The following is a 17,759-nucleotide window of genomic DNA, read 5'->3' as shown; positions in this document are numbered from 1 at the left end:
CTTACACAAAGTTAGAAATAAGCCTTGAGGCTCTATAAAAAATATTTATCTAAATATATATGAAGAGATGTTTACCTTTTTTTCATCCAACAACATTTTAACTTTGAAGATCATGACATCATTTAAAACAACCTCCTCATTTTTATATAGAATTTGAAATGTTTTACTGCAAATCAGAGAATCATGAACTGAAGCTGGAAAGGCTAAAGTCATACCTAAAACAGATAAGATATGTAACTGACAGGTAAAAAGTAAAAACACAATACAAGTAAATTAATACTTTAAAATACCGTAAGTTTTACTGTATTACTCCAGTACCATTACCATTTTACATAGCAGTATTAGAACATTTCTGAAAGTTTACTACTTTCTATGTAAAAAAATGAATAAATAAGTACATTATAACCATCATAAAATTTTTGTACAACTTATCTTAATCTGAGAAGGTAAATGAGGAATCTCAAGGTAGATTCTTTTAAAAGGAACAATTGATCTGTACACGCAGAAGGAAGCAATTTAGTTTTCTATAGATGCATAGTGAAGAATTTGATTGGCCATTGTCCTGGTTGCTGGGTGGCAACCTCTAAATCCTTGGAATAAAGAGTTTGGCTTTTGTCCCAATTCCTTGTAAGTGGCCTCTAAATCCTTAGAATTTCCCAGTGACGAGTTATTCATGGTAGGCCCAAATAATGGTAAGGAGATGACTCAGGATGGAGGCTGGCCACACAAGATCAACTACGTGACTACAGAGTTGGCGACTGACCCACATGGTTTAAGCTCAACCTCCAGTGAGGGGAAGGGGGCTGAAGACTGAGCAATGATTCAATCAGGTGGGCTTTCCTGATTGGCAATATTCTACATATTGTCACATGCAAACTTTCTGGGAGGGTAATATGTCCTGACTCCTTGCAGAGAGAACAAAGAAGCTTTACAAATCTGGAACCCTTTCAGACCTTGCCCTATGCACCTCTTCTTTTGGCCGGCTCTGATATGTATCCCTTTGCTATAATAAAACTATAATAATAAGTAGAGTGCCTTCCTGAGTTCTGTGCGTTGTTTCAGTGAATTATCACACCTGAAGTGTAATGGGAACCCCAAATTTGTTGCTATCTAATCAGAAATGAGGGTAGCCAGTGGACCCTTTTAAGTGGCACCTTATGTCTGAAGTAAGATCAGTCTCATGGAAGACCATGCCCTTTACATGTCAAGTTTGTTCTACCTCTGTCCAGGTTGTTGGTGTCAGGTCATTCCAACAAGGTGGAATCTAAACATTTCAACAAGGTGGGTATCTCTGCACAGCAGGGAGCCTAGAGTGGGACACCAGAGTTCAAATGGAATAAGAAGGTATCCAAATGGAGTGGTGGCCTGAGGTCAGAACCTGTGTAGGATGAAAAGGGCAAACCTAGTGAAGGGATGACTTAGGGTGAGGCACTAAGAGCCCTTCTTCTGCCTTAGTTCTAGAACGTGGCTAATAAATACTGGATTAGTGTGCCTCACCAAATAGATATTTTGAGGTCTGTCATATGAAAGATTCTTGCTGCCATGGTATCATTTTTTAACTTAAGAACAGATTAAAAGCTTGACCAGATTCTTTTCACTGCTCAATTTATCTGAGGGCACACTGATGGAAGTTTCTGCCCTATTGCCTAGATCATAAGAGGGCAGTCTTTTCACTGAACAGAAGGTTTCTGCTTTGACCCATTCCCTTGGAGGAAGAAAAGTTGAATGTTAAGTTTAGAGGCAAATCAGCCTACTCAATGTGTTTGTTATCTAATACCTCATCATATTACAAACTTACCAGAAGCACTATGATGAGATCTAAATTTCACATGATTCACTCCTGACCTTGTCAGCTAACTTCCCCCAAAAAGGGGTCTTAAAACTTTTTAGTATACAGAAGCGTACTATGACCCAGAGACTTCATTCAGCTTTTTCTCTGGGAGACTTCTTTTAACAGTAGTGATACTACAGCTTTCTTACACAACTAGGCTTGTGCTTACTATTCAGTTTCTCCAAACTCAACCAGATATATACTTGGATGACATTCACAGGTGATAAAACTATACAGAAAGCAAAAAGAATGATTAACACAAAAATGAGGTGGGGTATACAGGAGGTTTTTATGGTAGTAGTAATGTTCTATTTCTTTTTTCCTTTTTTAATGTTTTTATTTATTTATGAGAGCGAGAAAGCATGAGCAGTGGAGGGCAGAGAGAGAGGGAGACACAGGATGCAAAGCAGGCTCCAGGCTCTGAGCTGTCAGCACAGAGCCCGATGTGAGGCTCAAACTTACAAACCATGAGATCATGACCTGAGCCGAAGTCAGATACTCAACCGACTGAGCTACCCAGGCACCCCAACTATGTTCTATTTCTTAAATGAAGGAATGAGTATTTGGGTATTCATTTTATTATGTAATAAAATAAAGTTTTATATGATCTTCAAAAATGTATGATACTTTTCATAAAAATTCTAAATATGTGTTGTACAGTTACTCTGTGACACACATTGTTTCAAGTTAAGTACACCAAACCAAAGGAAAAAAAAAACCCACTTTCCCTGCCCTCCTCGAATTCTGTAAATTACGTCTGTACTGAGTATGACAGAAATAGAGTGCTATGTTATCTTATGAGGGTGAACCTCGTCTGTGATCTCAGGAAAGACCCTATTGACAATGGTATTTGACAATACCATAAAAAAGAGTCAAATGAAGATGGAAAGGGAGAGAATCTGAAGAGAAGGAATATAAACTTCTTGAAGTCAAGGTCCATGTCTCACATTCTTCTTACTCCATATAGTGGTATTATGTAGGGTCAGCACTTGTGGAGAAACTGGAACACTTGTACACTATTGGTGAGAATGTAAAATGGTGTTGCCACTACTGGAGACAGAATGAAGGTTCCTCAAAAAATTAAAAATAGAACTATCATATGATCCAGCAATTATACTTCTGCTATTTATCCCAAAGAATTGAAAACAGGATCTTGAAGATATATCTGCACTTCCATAATTCACTGCCGCATTATTCACAATAGCTAAGTGGTAGAAATAACCTGTCCGTAAGCAGGTGAATGGGTAAAGAAAATGATTTATACAATAGAATATTTTCAACCTTAATAAAAGGAAATCCTATAATATGCAGCAACATATGGATAGACCATGACGACTTAAGCTAAGTGAAACAGGCCAAACGCTGCATGATTCTATTTATATGTGCTATCTAAAATGGTCAAACTCATCAAAGAAAGTAGAATAGTGGTTGCTAGGGGCCGCGGGGAGGGAGAAATGAGGAACTGCTTTTCAGTGGTACAGAGTTTCAGTCATGCAAAGTTAAAAAGCTCTCGAACTCTGCTGTACAACAATGTGCACTCCTAAATTATAGCAACACTGTACTATAGACTGTAAAGTCTGTTGAGAGTAGATTTTTAACACACGCAAAAAAGAATGTGCTTTACTCTGAAGCATTAATATGTTAATATCTCATGGCAATTTACTTAGAGAAAAGTCCCCACGTTTTTATCCTAACGTAAACACTAATCTTCCTGACATACTGCAGTTGGGTTTGGGGTGCCCAACTATAACAGCTGACCTGATTACAGACCTTTAATTCATCTCTGATTTCAGGCCCACCCCTTATTTCCCTTCACCTGCTGTACCTTCCTGAAATCCCTGGGGTAAGGTGTCCTTAAAAAGCAGTTCAGCTCTCACTTCTGTTTTCTGCCTGCAAAAACTTATTGAAATATTTTACTATTCCTTTTTTGTGTTTTATATTGCTATTACCGAAGAGCCTTAGAAACAAAAAGACCCAAACATATGTGTATAGTTCTTTTCTTGTCTTGAATGTGAAACACTCTGTGCTTTTTAATCTTTACTAGATGATAACTTCCATCAATGAGGTCAGGACCACATATATCATTTTCATTGTTATAATTTAGGAGTGAGCACTATGTCTTACACATAATAAGCCCTTAGCATGTATTTATTGAATACTTGAACTTTCATCAAACTTAATTTAGTGCCCTAATTTCTTGTTGAAAGAACTCTATTGTCACTTTGCCTGTCAGTTATCTGCTAACCCAAACATCTGATCTACACTTTTAGAGACCTGTGATAGAGGCCTATGAGTACTTACATTAAGTTGTGATAATTTATGTTTTATATTTTATTCCTATCATTATCTTTCACATTTATATTCCCTTCGCTTAAACAGCTAGTACTGATATCTGTTATTTATTTTGTGAACAAGTGAGCATTCATTCAACCATAATTTATTAAGCTTCTAAAGTATCGGGAACTAAGAGATATGAACATAAATAAGAACCCTGCCCTTGTTTTCAGAGTTCCCAATCTAGTTTGAATAGAAACATTCAAGCAAATAATTGGACTACAATGGGATAATCTCTTAACTCCCTATTTTGGAGGCCAAAGCAAATGCCAATGTAATTATCACTATCTCTTAAGCCAGGTAAAAAGACAATGGTTGTGACAGAAGGAAGCTGTTCAATCTAGGGAAAACAAAATGGAGGGCTATAATGCCAAATGGACTCAAGTTTCATAAGCTATGCCAAGTTTATTGAAAGATCTAACTCTGCTGAGTTTTCCATTCATGATTGGTGAGCTCATTCAGTTACTATTAACAGTAATGGATTAGTGACATAAAATGAAGATTTATTTATTTAAACCTTCCTCATTTTATTATATTTTTTAAATTTTCTTAATGTTTGTTTATTTTTGAGAGGGAGAGAAAGTGAGTGGGGGAGGTGCAGACAGAGAGGGAGACATGGAATCCAAAGCAGGCTCCATGCTGTCAGCACAGAGCCTGATGCGGGGTTTGAACCCACAAACCGTGAGATCACGACTGGGGCCGAAGTCAGATGCTCAACCAACTGAGCCATCTAGGCACCCCAGAATCTTCCTCATTTAAAAAAATTTTTTTTAAATTTTTTAAATTTATTTTTGAAGGAGAGAGAGAGAGACAGAGAATGAGCGGGGGAGGAGCAGAGAGAGGGAGACACAGGATCCCAAGCAGGCTCCAGGCTCTGAGCCATCAGCACAGAGCCCGACATGGGGCTTGAACTCACAGACCACGAGATCATGACCTGAGCCGAAGTGGGATGCTCTACCGACTGAGCCACCCAGGCACCCCAAATCTTCCTCATTCTAAAAAGAGCAATCTCCTTTTATGATTCTTGATGTTTGATTGTATTATAATAAAATAAATAACAAAAAATTATAAGATGTTAAAAAGATGTTTATAGAAAAGTGTTATGAAACATAGCAGAGGAAACTTCTAAACTAGGACAAAGGAGACAATGAGGTGGAAAATACATGCACAAAATATGAAGTAAGTTAGAACTCTTCAAATGTGAGAAACTGGAAGTGGTTCCATGGGGAGAAATCCACAAGGAAATGGTAGGAAATAAAGTTAGACATGTAGGATAGGGTCAAATCATGAAAAATCTTAACAACTCAGCAAAACTGTCAAAATATTTCAATGACTCTCAAAGGAAGGCCAGGAAAAGCTGATAGCTGGGAAAAGCTTAAGGAGACAACTAACAGGGAGGAAACAGATGGTTCATCTACCAGCATGTCAAAATATTTGAAGCTTTATTTCTAGTGGCCAATTAACTACCGCCAAGGCACATAACTGGGACAACCCCTCCTTACTTTGATAGCTAGTCCTTATTTCCACCCTTTTTTCTTTTTTTAAAAACGTTTATTTATTTATTTATTTATTTATTTATTTATTTATTTATTTTTGAGATAGAGAGAGAGAGGGGGAGGGGGAGAGAGAGAGGGAGAGAGACAGAATCCCAAGCAGGCTATGCACTGTCAGTGCAGAGCCTGATGCAGGGCTGAAACCCACAAACTGTGAGATCATGACCTGAGCTGAAATCAAGAGTTGTATGCTTAACAGACTGAGCCACCCAGGTGGCCCAACCTTCCTTTTTTCTTGATATTAATTTGTTCTTAACTGCTATCACCTGTATAAAAGCACTGGGTGGTGGTAGATAGGAATACATATACACGCAAAAAATTTTATCTAGAATAAATGACCTTAGAAAAACTCTGGTCAAATACAAATAACTGGAAAAATTTTTTTATTGTTCAAGCAGGGTTGATTTCTTATTAGTCCAAATGCTTATCTAGCTGTGAAATTTTTATCAAAGTAGAGAAAAAAATATATATATATAGTAATAAGACCTTCCTCACATATTATTGTTTGAAGTTTTATGCAATTTCCCTTCTTTCTCCTCATGAATAGCAGTCTCATAGAAAAACTATATAGAAATTTTTCTAAAGATGACATCAAAATGCCTAATAGGTACATGACAAGATGTTCAACATCACCAATCATCAGGGAAATGCTAATCAACAACACAATGAGTTATCACCTTACATGTATTGGAATGGCTATTATCAAGAAGCCAACAGACAATAGGTGCTAACAAAAATGTGGTGAGAGGGAAACCCTATCCACTGCTGGTGGGAATGTAAATTGGCCTGACCACTATGGAAAACAATATGGAGGATCCTTAAAAAATTAAAATAAGATCTGCCATAGCATCCAGCAATTTCATTTCTGGTATATATCTAAAGGAAATGAAAAGATTTCAAGGAGATAAATGCATTCCTATGTTTACTGCAGCATTCACAATAGCCAAGATACAGAAACAATGAATGAATGGATAAAAAAGATGGGGTATATATACACAATGGAATTTTATTCAGCTGTTAGAAAGGAGACTATCTTGCCATTTGCAACAAGATGCATGGACCCTGAGCACATTATGCTAAGTGAGATAGGTCAGAAAAATAAAAAAATAATGCATTATCACTTATCTGTAGAATCTAAAAAACTCAAAGTCGTAAAAAACAGAGTAAAATGGTAGTTAACAGGGGATAAGGGGGTGGGGAATAAGTTTGATGTTATTTAAGAATACAAACCTGTAAGGAGTAGTAAATAAGCCATAGATATCTACTGTACAGTATAATGAATATAGGCAACAATATTGTGCTACAATTATATAATGTCAATAAATATTACAACAATCACATTATAATAAACAAATGTATCAAAGCAACACATGGCACACCTTAATTTTACATATTGTATGTCAAATTTATCCAGTAAAAAAAGAAGAAGAAAGTAATTGTTTTATTTTACTACTACTAGCTACCATCTACAGAGCACTTACGTGCCAGGCACTGTGCTTTATGTATATTATTACTAATCCTTTAGGCAATTTTATAGTGCAGGAACTAATCTATTTTAGAGATACCAAGGCTCCAATAATTTAAATAATTTATCTAGGAGCAAATGCCACTGCTGTTTGCCCCAAAGCCTGTGCTCGGTCTTCTATGTCACACTGATAAACTAGTTTAAACATAGGTATGCAGTACACTCTTACATATCACAGAACCCTTACACTAGTAAGAAGTAGGTGTTTCATAGGGGAAGAAAAGACCCAAAGGAGGTATAGAAAGGTTAAACCATACCACTCAGTTATCCTGTGTTATTAGTAAGGCTAATTCTTGAAAACTAAGGAAGAAAAGGCACATATATGATTGACAGGCAACTCCTTCTTCATGACTGTCCTTAAATCAAGTTGTTTCTGAGATCCTAGAGTCCACCTTATTTCAGTTTTTTAACATCTGGGGTAATTTAGGGTAGAAATAGAGGACATGACAAAGGGAACCAATATTTATTGAACATTATACCAGGTCTCTGTATCTAATTTTCTCATTTAATTTTCACAAACACACTGTAAGACAGGAATTATTTCCCTCCACTGATTAGGTAAGTCTCAGAGAAACAGAGTAATTTGCTTAAGACCAAAAGCTAGTAAGTGGCAGAACAAGACTTACGAGTGAGTGGCAGAACAAATCCAAATTCAAACACTATCTACAGATTAAGTTAGTTTTATAAGCATAGAAATGCAAGGGTAGGTACTTAGATTTCCTTGACAAGTTATAAATTCAGGGGTCTTTTGTGAGATCTCTTCTTTCCCTCGGATTTCCCTTTTTGCCCTTGGTCATTCTAGCTCATTCTTCTTATCCCAGAAATGGCTTTATTAATATAAAAAACATTGTAATTTACATATTAACATGAGATGTTATCCTATGTACTTACTATGCTGCACAATTATATATATCACAGGAAATCATCAAAATAACTTTATTATAATTTTTAGCTCTGTACATTAAATGGCTCACAAATAGTATACACAGTAAGTCAAAACGTGACTGTTTCTCATTCTTTCTTATAGTACCAGAAGTCAGATAATAATATTTTACATATATACAGCCCTTTACAGTTTACTGAAAACTTTTACTTAAACACATAACAACCCTGTAAAGCAGGTAACACATTTCACAGATGAGAACCTGAGGCTCACAGAGGTTAAGTGAGTTTTGCAAGATAACATAAAAGGAAGCTGGTATCCTGACTCCAAATCACTACTTTATTAACTACAACAGAGCCACATCTTTGAATTTACAGCTTCTAAGATATACCTATAGCTACCTCTCTGTAACAGGTGACCCAGATCAATACCAAAATGGTAACTAGATTTGTCTTGTCTTGCCAGAAACTTAAGATCCTTTCTTTATGTTGGATAGTCGTTTCAATTTTATAAGTACTCTCCCTCTCATGTTACCATAAAAATGAAAAGCTGTTTACTTGTTTTCAACATTTGGAACAAACCCATAGACAAAGCACAGTAAGATTTAACTACAGTTACAAAACAGAATATGAATGTTAGAAACTTTGATAACATAAAACAAAGGATATATTTAACAAGTTGAAAGGTGGAGGAAAAGAGAAAATTTGAAAAAGAGGCATTACAAAATAGGATTTGTCTTATTTGCTAAAATTGAAAATGGAGGTTTAAACAATATATCATTTAACAGTTACAGCCAAAGTCAAAGAAACAGTCAAAGAATGACACGGGCATAATGGCATCTCCTAAAAAGTAGAGAAGAGAGGGAGGAAGTAGTGTACTCTTCAGTTGTCATTTATCATACCAGGTAGTAAAAAAGCCTATATAGAGGAAACCATTAGAACTAAAGAAATAGTGAAAAGTGGATGCATCTAGAGAAGTAACTATGTTTTCACTACCAATCTTTCTAGACTAATAGATTTTTTAACTATTTGTATTACTTGCAAAAAATTATTTTTTTTAAGAAAAAAGGGATAGGTGGATATTAAAAAAGCAAATAAAACAATGTATGTTTCTTTCTAAAAAAATGCTATCGTTATTAGAAACGGGGAGTTGTTATTTGCACTTTTTATCACAATAGTACATAGTGCTCTAACATTTCAAACTGGGGACAGTTCCTTAGAATCAAGAATGACTTCTTTGTTGTAGAAGTCTGTAAATATTTTATTAATCAATTTTCAACAGCTCTATAAATACTCATTGTCTTTTATGACTGATGCTATTGCAGATGACAGCTATTTCCTGACTCAAACCTCTCACTGTCAGCACAATTTCATGCTGGAAATAATTTAAATGTGTTGCAATAAGCTGTATGATACCATCTAATTCCTACATCTAACTTGCCCTTCTGCAACTCACAGACAAAATCAGTACTTTCTTTCTTCTTCTAAAAGTTTTCCAGAAATATACACAAAGTATAGGAATTATGGTAAAATACAGTGCTGGAAAGGAAAGGTCTTAAGATGATAGTACAAATCCAACAAGAAAAATAGGGTGTGTAATAAAAGTATAGAGAAAATCCAAGCCCTTAGAAGAAAAAGTGAATTTTTAAGGAAGAGAGGTAAAAAGAGAATAAACACACCAGATAAAGAAAAATTACCCCTATCTGAATATATTTATGTTATCATGGATGAGTCTAGACATCAAAGATCTGTACTTATTAAAACAAAGTCAACCAAATTCACAGGAATAATTTCTAGAGAAACTTTTGGGAAGGATACCTTTTCCTAACAAATTTACTAGTATTAAAAAGATACAAACTCCAGGAACTCTTAAATACTATTTTAAAATGAAACACACCTTGGAAGAGAAGGGGCATAAAAAGAGAACCAAATCAGTACCTCTAAGACTAGAATACACTGGTTGCTTTCTTTGTGCTTGCTCTCTCTCCCTCTCTTTTGTTCTTCCAGATCGCTGATAAGGAAAAATTCATCTGGACATGAGAACATTATTTTGCATCTACTATACCTAATTTTCATATGTTAAACATTTAACATGATAGGCTATCCTGGGGTACAATGGCAGAAAATACAACTGAAATACCAGATTCACATTATCACAGAGGTGTTCAGAGGATGAAACAAGAACCTGTGGGGTACTACACACATATAAAAGATTGTCATGCTGGGAATGGTATTGGGATGAAGAAAGATGCACACCTCGTAATTTGTTAAAGGTCATTTTATTTGTAAAAATCCATAGATATGATCATGTACCATAAACAGGAAAGATATTCTAAACTAGAGAAAAAGAAAATATACTGATATAACATTAAAAAAGATATATTTTTAAGTGTTTATTCATTTACTTTTCGATAGAGAGAGACAGAGAAAGCACAAGTGGGGGAGGAGCAGAGAGAGAGAGACAGAGAGAGAGAATCTCATGCAGGCTCCACATTCAGCATGGAGCCCATCGTAGGGCTTGATCTTCACAACCATGAGGTCACAACCTGAGCTGAAATCAAGGGTCAGTTGCTTAACCAAATGAGCCACCAAGGCACCCCAGGATAAAAAAAGATCTTGAAAAATTATATTAGGTATTACATTTTAGACATGAAAGACAAAAGTTTGCTATTAAAAAGTATGAAAGAAGTTAACACTTTCTTCTTATGTTCAAAATCTCGTTCTCATGTTCTTGATTTTGGCTGTTATAATTTAATAAAAAAGATGTAAACTCTTAAAAATTTTCTAGTGTAATGCTATAAAAATGCACACATAAATAATGTTTTCACATACAAACTAAAATTATATATTATAAAATCCTATTGTTTTCCAAACCCAAGCTTTCTCTTTTAAAGACTGGTGTCTGCTATCAACTATTTTTAAAAGATGCTTCCTTTCCACACACTAGTAAATTATCAGATAATTGACATTTCACAGTCAATAACACACAGTTATTAGTATCAGAAGCTGGTGATAGTGACAATGACTCAATCTGGACTTACACCTAATAAAAATCCAACCAAAAATAAACAAAAAACCTAAACCAAAATCACAGTGACAATGTCCAGGAAAAGGCACTTAAGGCACTTAAAAAGCAAGTACTTAGGGGCGCCTGGGGTGGCTCAGTCAGTTAAGCATCTGACTTCGGCTCAGGTCATGATCGCACAGTTCATGGGTTCAAGCCCTGCGTCAGGCTCTGTGCTGACAGCTCAGAGCCTAGTGGAGCCTGCTTCGGATTCTGTGTCTCCCTCCCTCTCACCCCTCCCCCCCACCTCTTTCTCTCTCTCAAAAATAAATTAACATTAAAAAAAAATTAAAAAAAAAAAAAGGAAGTACTCTATTGGGTATTTCTGAAATAATATTTGTCATAATGTCAAAAGAACATTACTTTGTAAATGATATTAACTACGTGTAAATTTCTGCCATACAAATAACCTAGAAAAATCTCAAACAACTTACACTTATACCTCAAGATACTAGAAAAAGAACAAACTAAGCCCAAAGTAAGCAGAAGGAAGGGAATAACAAAGATTGGAGTGGAAATAAATGAAATAGAGACTAGAAAGACAATAGAAAAGGTCAATGAAACTAAGAGTTGGTTTTTTGAAAAGAGAAAAAGAACAAACCTTTAGGTAGACTATGAAAAAAAAGATGACTCAAATAATTACAAATGAAAGAGAAGACACTATAACTATCCTTTGTAGAAATACAAAGGGTAAGAGACTACAATGAACAATTATATGCCAACAAAGTACATAAACTAGAAGAAATGGGTAAATTTCTGGAAACATACACCTTACCAAAACTGAATCATAAAGAAACAAAATCTGAACAGACCAAAATGTGAAACATTGAATCAGCAATCAAAAATCTCCCAGCAAATAAAAGCCCAGGACCAGATGTCTTCACTGGCAAACTCTATCAAACATTTAAAGATGAATTAATACCAATCCTTCTCAAATTTTTCCAATAACTGACCAAGAAGTAACATTTCAAATTCATTTCAAAAGGCTAGCAATACCAAAGACACTACAAGAAAAGAAAATTACTGGTCAATAACCCTGATGAACACAAATGCAAAAACCCTCAACAAAATACTAACAATCCAAATTCAAGACTATTTTATTTAAAAAAAATTTTTTTAATGTGTTATTTATTTATTTATTTATTTATTTATTTATTTCAATATATGAAATTTATTGTCAAATTGGTTTCCATACAACACCCAGTGCTCATTCCAAAAGGCACCCTCCTCAATACCTGTGTTATTTATTTTTGAGAGACAGAGAGAGAGAGAGAGAGCGCAAGAGAGCGCTCAAGTGGGGGAGGGGCAGAGAGAGATGGAGACACAGAATCTGAAGCAGACTCCAGGCTCTGAGTTGTCAGCACAGAGCCCGACACGGGACTCAAACTTATGAACCATAAGATCATGACCTGAGCCGAAGTCAGAAGCTTAACCAACTGAGCCACCCAGGTGCCCCTTCAAGAGTACTTTAAAAGGATCATACACTATGACCAAGAGATTCATCCCTGGGGCGCAAGGGTGATTTGACACATGCAAATAAATGATATACCATATTAACAGAATGAAGGACAAAAATCATGATCATTTCAGTAGATGCAGAAAAAGCATTTGACAAAATTCAACATACTTTCATGATAAAAATTTCAATAAATTAGGCATAGAAGAAATATACCTCAACATAATAAAGGCCATACAGGACAAGCCCATTGCTAACACCATACCCAACAGTTAAAAGTTAAAATCTTTCTTCTAAAGTTAGAAACAAGAGCACCCACTCTTATCACTTCTATTATTGGCAGTCCCAGCCACCGCAATTTGGCACTAAGAAGAAATTACATGCATCCAAACAGGAAAGGAAGAAGTAGAATTATCTCTTAGTGCAGATAACATGATATCAAGATTCCACCAAAAAATTGTTAGAACTAACCAATAAATTCACTAAAGTTGCAGGATATAAAATCAACATACAAAAATCAGTTGCTTGTCTATACACTAACAATGAACTATTGAAAAGAGAAATCAAGAAAGCAATCCCATCACTGTGTTGCTCACCTGTAACTAATATAATATTATGTGTCAACTATACTTCAATTAAAAAATAAAAGTAAGTTTTTCTAGTATGTTTATTTCATAAATTTAAAATCACTCTATTATTTAAAAAGGAGAGAAATTCATTTACAATAGCATCGAAAATAATAAAATACTTAGGAATAAATTTAACCAAGGAGATAAAAACCTGTACACTGAAAACTATAAGACACTGATGAAAGGAACTGAAGAAGACACAAATGAAGGAAGAGAGATCCTGCGTTCTTAGATTGGAAGAATTAATGCTGTTAAATGTCTACACAACCCCAAGGGATCTATAATTCAATATCATCTTTATCAAAATTTCAATGCCATTTTTCACAGACACAGGAAAAAACTATCCTAAATTCATTTAAAGCCACGGCAATCTTAAGAAAAAATGAACAAAGCTAGATGCATCACACTTCCTAATTGCAAGGCTATAGTATTACTATTACGAGGCTATAGTAATCAAAGCAGTGTGATAATGACATTTAAAAAAAAGTACACAGACCAATGGAAGAGAACAGAGCCTAGAAATCAACTCACACACATGGTCAACTAATCTTTGACAAGGTACCAACAACATATAATAGGGAAAGGATAGTGTCCAAGTGGTGCTGAGAAAACTGGATATCCATATGGAAAAGAATGAAACTATACCCCTGTCTTATATCACTCACAGAAATTAACTCAATTGTATTAAAGACTTACATTTAAGACCTAAAACCAAAAAACTCCTAGAAGAAAGCATAAGAGAGAAAGCCCTTGACCCTGATCTTGGTAATGTTCTTTGGATTTGACCCCAAAAGCAAAGGCAAAAATAAACAAGTGGGATTACATCAAAGTACAAAGCTTCTGCAGAGCAAAGGAAACCATCCACAAAATGAAAAGAGAACCCACAAAATGTGGAAAAATATTTGAAAATCATATGTATCTCAGGGGATTAAAATCCAAAAAAAGAGCTCACATAGCTCAATAGCAAAAACAATCTGATTAAAAAATGGGCAGAAGATCTGAACAGACATTTTTCTGAAGAAGACATACAGATGACTAACAGGTACATATAAAAAGTTGCTCAACATCACTACTCATCAGGGAAAATGTAAATCAAAACCACAAAGAGATATTACCTCACATCTACTAGAATTGCTATTATCTAAATGTCAAAATATAACAAGTGTTAGCAAAGACACAGAGAAAAGGAAACCTTTGTGCACTGTTGGTGGGAGTGCACACTGGTGCAGCCACTACAGAAAACTTTATAGAGGTTCCTCAAAAAATTAAAATTACAGCTACCATAATGATCCAGCCATCCCACTCATGGGTATATGTTTGAAAGAAATGAAATCAGTATCTTGAAGACAAATCTGCACTCCCATGTTCAATGCAGCATTATTCACAATAGCCAAGATATGGAAATAATCTAAGTATCTGTCAGTGGATGAATGGATTAAGAAAATGTGGTATCACACACACACACACACACACACACAGAGAGAGAGAGAGAGAGAGAGAGAGAGAGAGAGAGAGAGAGAGAGAGAGGTCTTATTCAGCCATAAAAAAGATGGAAATCCTGCCGTTTGCAACATTATGGATGAACCCAGAGGGCACTATGCTAAGTGAGATAAGTCAGACAGAGAAAGATAAATACTGCGTGGAATCACATATGGAAACAAAACAAAACCGTCAATTTCCTAGAAACAGACAGCAGAACTGTACTTGCTAGGGGTTGAGGGATGAGAGAAAGAAATGGAGAGGTCAAATGGTGTAAACTTTCGGTTCTATTTAATGCACAACATGGTGACTACCTTTAATAATAAAGTTTTGTATACTTAAATTCGCTAAGAGTAGATCTTCTGTTTTCACTGTACACACACATGCACAAATACACACACAAAAAAGAGTAAACTGTGAGGTGATGGATGTGTTAATTATCTTGATTGTGTCAATTATTTCATAATGTACATGTAACAAATCACACTGTATACTTTCAATATATGAAATTCTATTTGATTAATTCTCAATAAAGCTGAAAAAAATAAATAAAAAGGTCTTTTTTTCAACTGGCAACTTTAGATGACACAATAGGGAAGACATTTAGTTTACTAGGTTAAGGAAGTTCAAAAAGGGAGGACCAAATCTATCTTGTAATATTAGTGGTTTTAACCTCTGTGTTTCATAGAAAGTAGACTTACGAAAGTCCAAGTGACAATAAATATATACTTTAATATGTATGCCAGGCCAACACATAAATTGATTTTTTTTAAAAGAAAGAATGTACATATTTTTGGTCATAAGCAAGAAGTCTCCCTGAGCATTTGAAGAGTCTTCAGAAAGAAAGAATAAACTCTCCATTTTATACAACTCATTAAAATTTATCATAATCTAGCATTTTAGTACACATAGGATACTAAAAAGATAATCCTAAACACTTCAAATTCCTAAAATATTTTCTTAAATTTAAAAAATAGAGTGAATTATGGTCAGCATAGCTTTAGTGTTAGGTGTATTTTATTTTTAATGATGCCTTCAAAATTCATTATTCATATTTGACATATATGTTAACTCGCTAGAATGTTTCATTAACCATTTCATTTCCTAAATGCATAGAATGGAACAGAGTATACTGTATCAGGAAAGCTAAAAAATGCCCACTGATTATGTCAGGACCACCAGTTTGGGCTCAAACATTTTAATGCTGGTCTCTCCACAGAATATAAGTAAATTACTGAACTGCTATAATATATCCATCTTATACCTTATATATTGCTTTCTGGCATTTGTTTTGTTTTGTTTTGTTTTTTTACTGTAGTTAATCCAGACCAAAATGTAGCTAATAAATATTCTCAAAGGCATACTATAAAACTTTATCATAAAACACCTTTGTAATCATATATCAAATTATATGTACACATTCACTGTATATTTTTAAAAATTACATCTTACATGATGTAATTGATATCACCCCTACTTATGTTTGTTTTCATGGAAATTTCACATACATTCTTTCATTTGTTCTTCACAAGAAGTCAAAAGACAAGGAACCTATAATCATGCTTGTTTTACTGAGGCCTTAAATATATTTCTTATAAAAGGTATTATAATGATACCCTTTAGTATCTTATATTTGTAATTAAAAAATTGTAATTTTTTTAAAGGAAGAAGACTTTTTAAAAAATTTGTTTTGAGAGAGACAAAGTGTGAGTGGGGGAGGGACAAAAAGAAAGGGAGAGAGGGAGAATCCCAAATAGGCTCTGAGCAGGTCAGTGCACAGAGCCCAATGTGCTCAATCCCACAGACTGCGAGACCATGACTTAAGCCAAAATTAAGAGTTGGATGCTTAACCAACTGAGCCACCCAGGCACCTCCAAAATAAGAATAATTATTAAATGTTATTATTAGCCATTATAATGCTGCTTCAGATTTTCTTAAATGTTAAAAGTATTCCTTGGCTTACCTGCTGCATGTAACAAACTAGCTTCTACTCTGTGAGGAACTCTTGGTGGAATTTTCATAGATGCACGTATCTGGTAAAAACTAAAGAAAAATAGACAAAAAAATGATTTCAAAAAATATTTTAAAATATGCAATGCCCCAGCATCTATATATCTGTATGCATTAAACAATAAAATTGTTCTACTTATATCAGTTTCCCATAATATTTATTACTGGTGAAAAACAACAAGATCCACAGGTCAAATACCAGCATGAATAAAACCCAAAGGGAAACCAGCATATATAAAGATGAATGAGAGAAACAAAAGAAATATATACAGCATTTCTTACTTTAAATAAGAGAATGTCATAGCAACCAGAGGAGTTAGTAAGGCATCTAAGACTTTCACTGCTTAATTTGGTTTATAAATCTGGACTGGCCTTATACTTGTTTTGGACAATACCATCTGGCAGAGATGAAGAATGCTGGTTGCAAGCCTAGGTCTTAAAAGGTCTTCTTGCATAGATTCTCTCTTTGGACCCTGCCTCCTCTGTGAAAATAAGCTGGAGGATGAGAGATCATAAAACAGAATTGAGTCCACCCAAGTAAGGCCATTCTGTATCAGCTAGCACCCAGCCAACCTTCCAGTTGAGTGTGAACTCATAACTGAGCCCAGCAAAGTCAGCCAGGCCAGCCCAGATGACCAAAACCATTCAGCTAATCCAGAGACTTGTGAGCAAAAATAAATGTTTATTTTCATTTCAATTCAAGCTTTGTGTTTGAAGCTTTGTGTTTATTATTAGTTGCATATTGCCACAATACATATTAATACACAAATTGGTAACTTTGAAGTAGTATGTACCATAACGAAAACTTCAAATATATGGCATTGATTTGGAGACTAATGTAAGTTACAATTACAGAAGCAAGAAAAATGGGTAAACTACAGAGATTTTAAAAATGGTAACCCATGTAATATATCACAGAAACTTTTGTAAAATACACTGTCAGCAATAACTTAGAAGAAGTTGGACAATGTATCTAAGAAACTTCGGGACTTGAGC

General features: G+C 34.9%; 1 protein-coding gene across 6 annotated transcripts in view; it reads right to left on the bottom strand.

Annotated features, from left to right (window-relative positions):
* Nucleotides 1–17,759, bottom strand: part of FAM135A (family with sequence similarity 135 member A) — a 120,273-nt gene that overhangs the window by 84,162 nt on the left and 18,352 nt on the right. For 5 of the 6 annotated variants that reach the window (XM_042986633.1, XM_042986637.1, XM_042986634.1 and 2 more), the window contains 2 exons: nucleotides 16,717–16,796; nucleotides 76–215 (listed from right to left, as the gene is read on the bottom strand). In XM_042986633.1, the coding sequence (XP_042842567.1) occupies nucleotides 76–215; nucleotides 16,717–16,796 (220 nt within the window). Of the gene's footprint in view, nucleotides 1–75; nucleotides 216–16,716; nucleotides 16,797–17,759 lie in introns of those variants that run through there. The other variant, XM_042986635.1, reaches the window with a different exon arrangement.

The sequence above is a fragment of the Panthera tigris genome, chromosome B2 (assembly GCF_018350195.1).
Source record: "Panthera tigris isolate Pti1 chromosome B2, P.tigris_Pti1_mat1.1, whole genome shotgun sequence".
In the NCBI taxonomy this organism is placed as follows: Eukaryota; Metazoa; Chordata; class Mammalia; order Carnivora; family Felidae; genus Panthera; species Panthera tigris.
The sequence above is the reverse complement of the archived record's forward strand: the minus strand, read 5'-3'. Positions and strand labels throughout refer to the sequence as shown.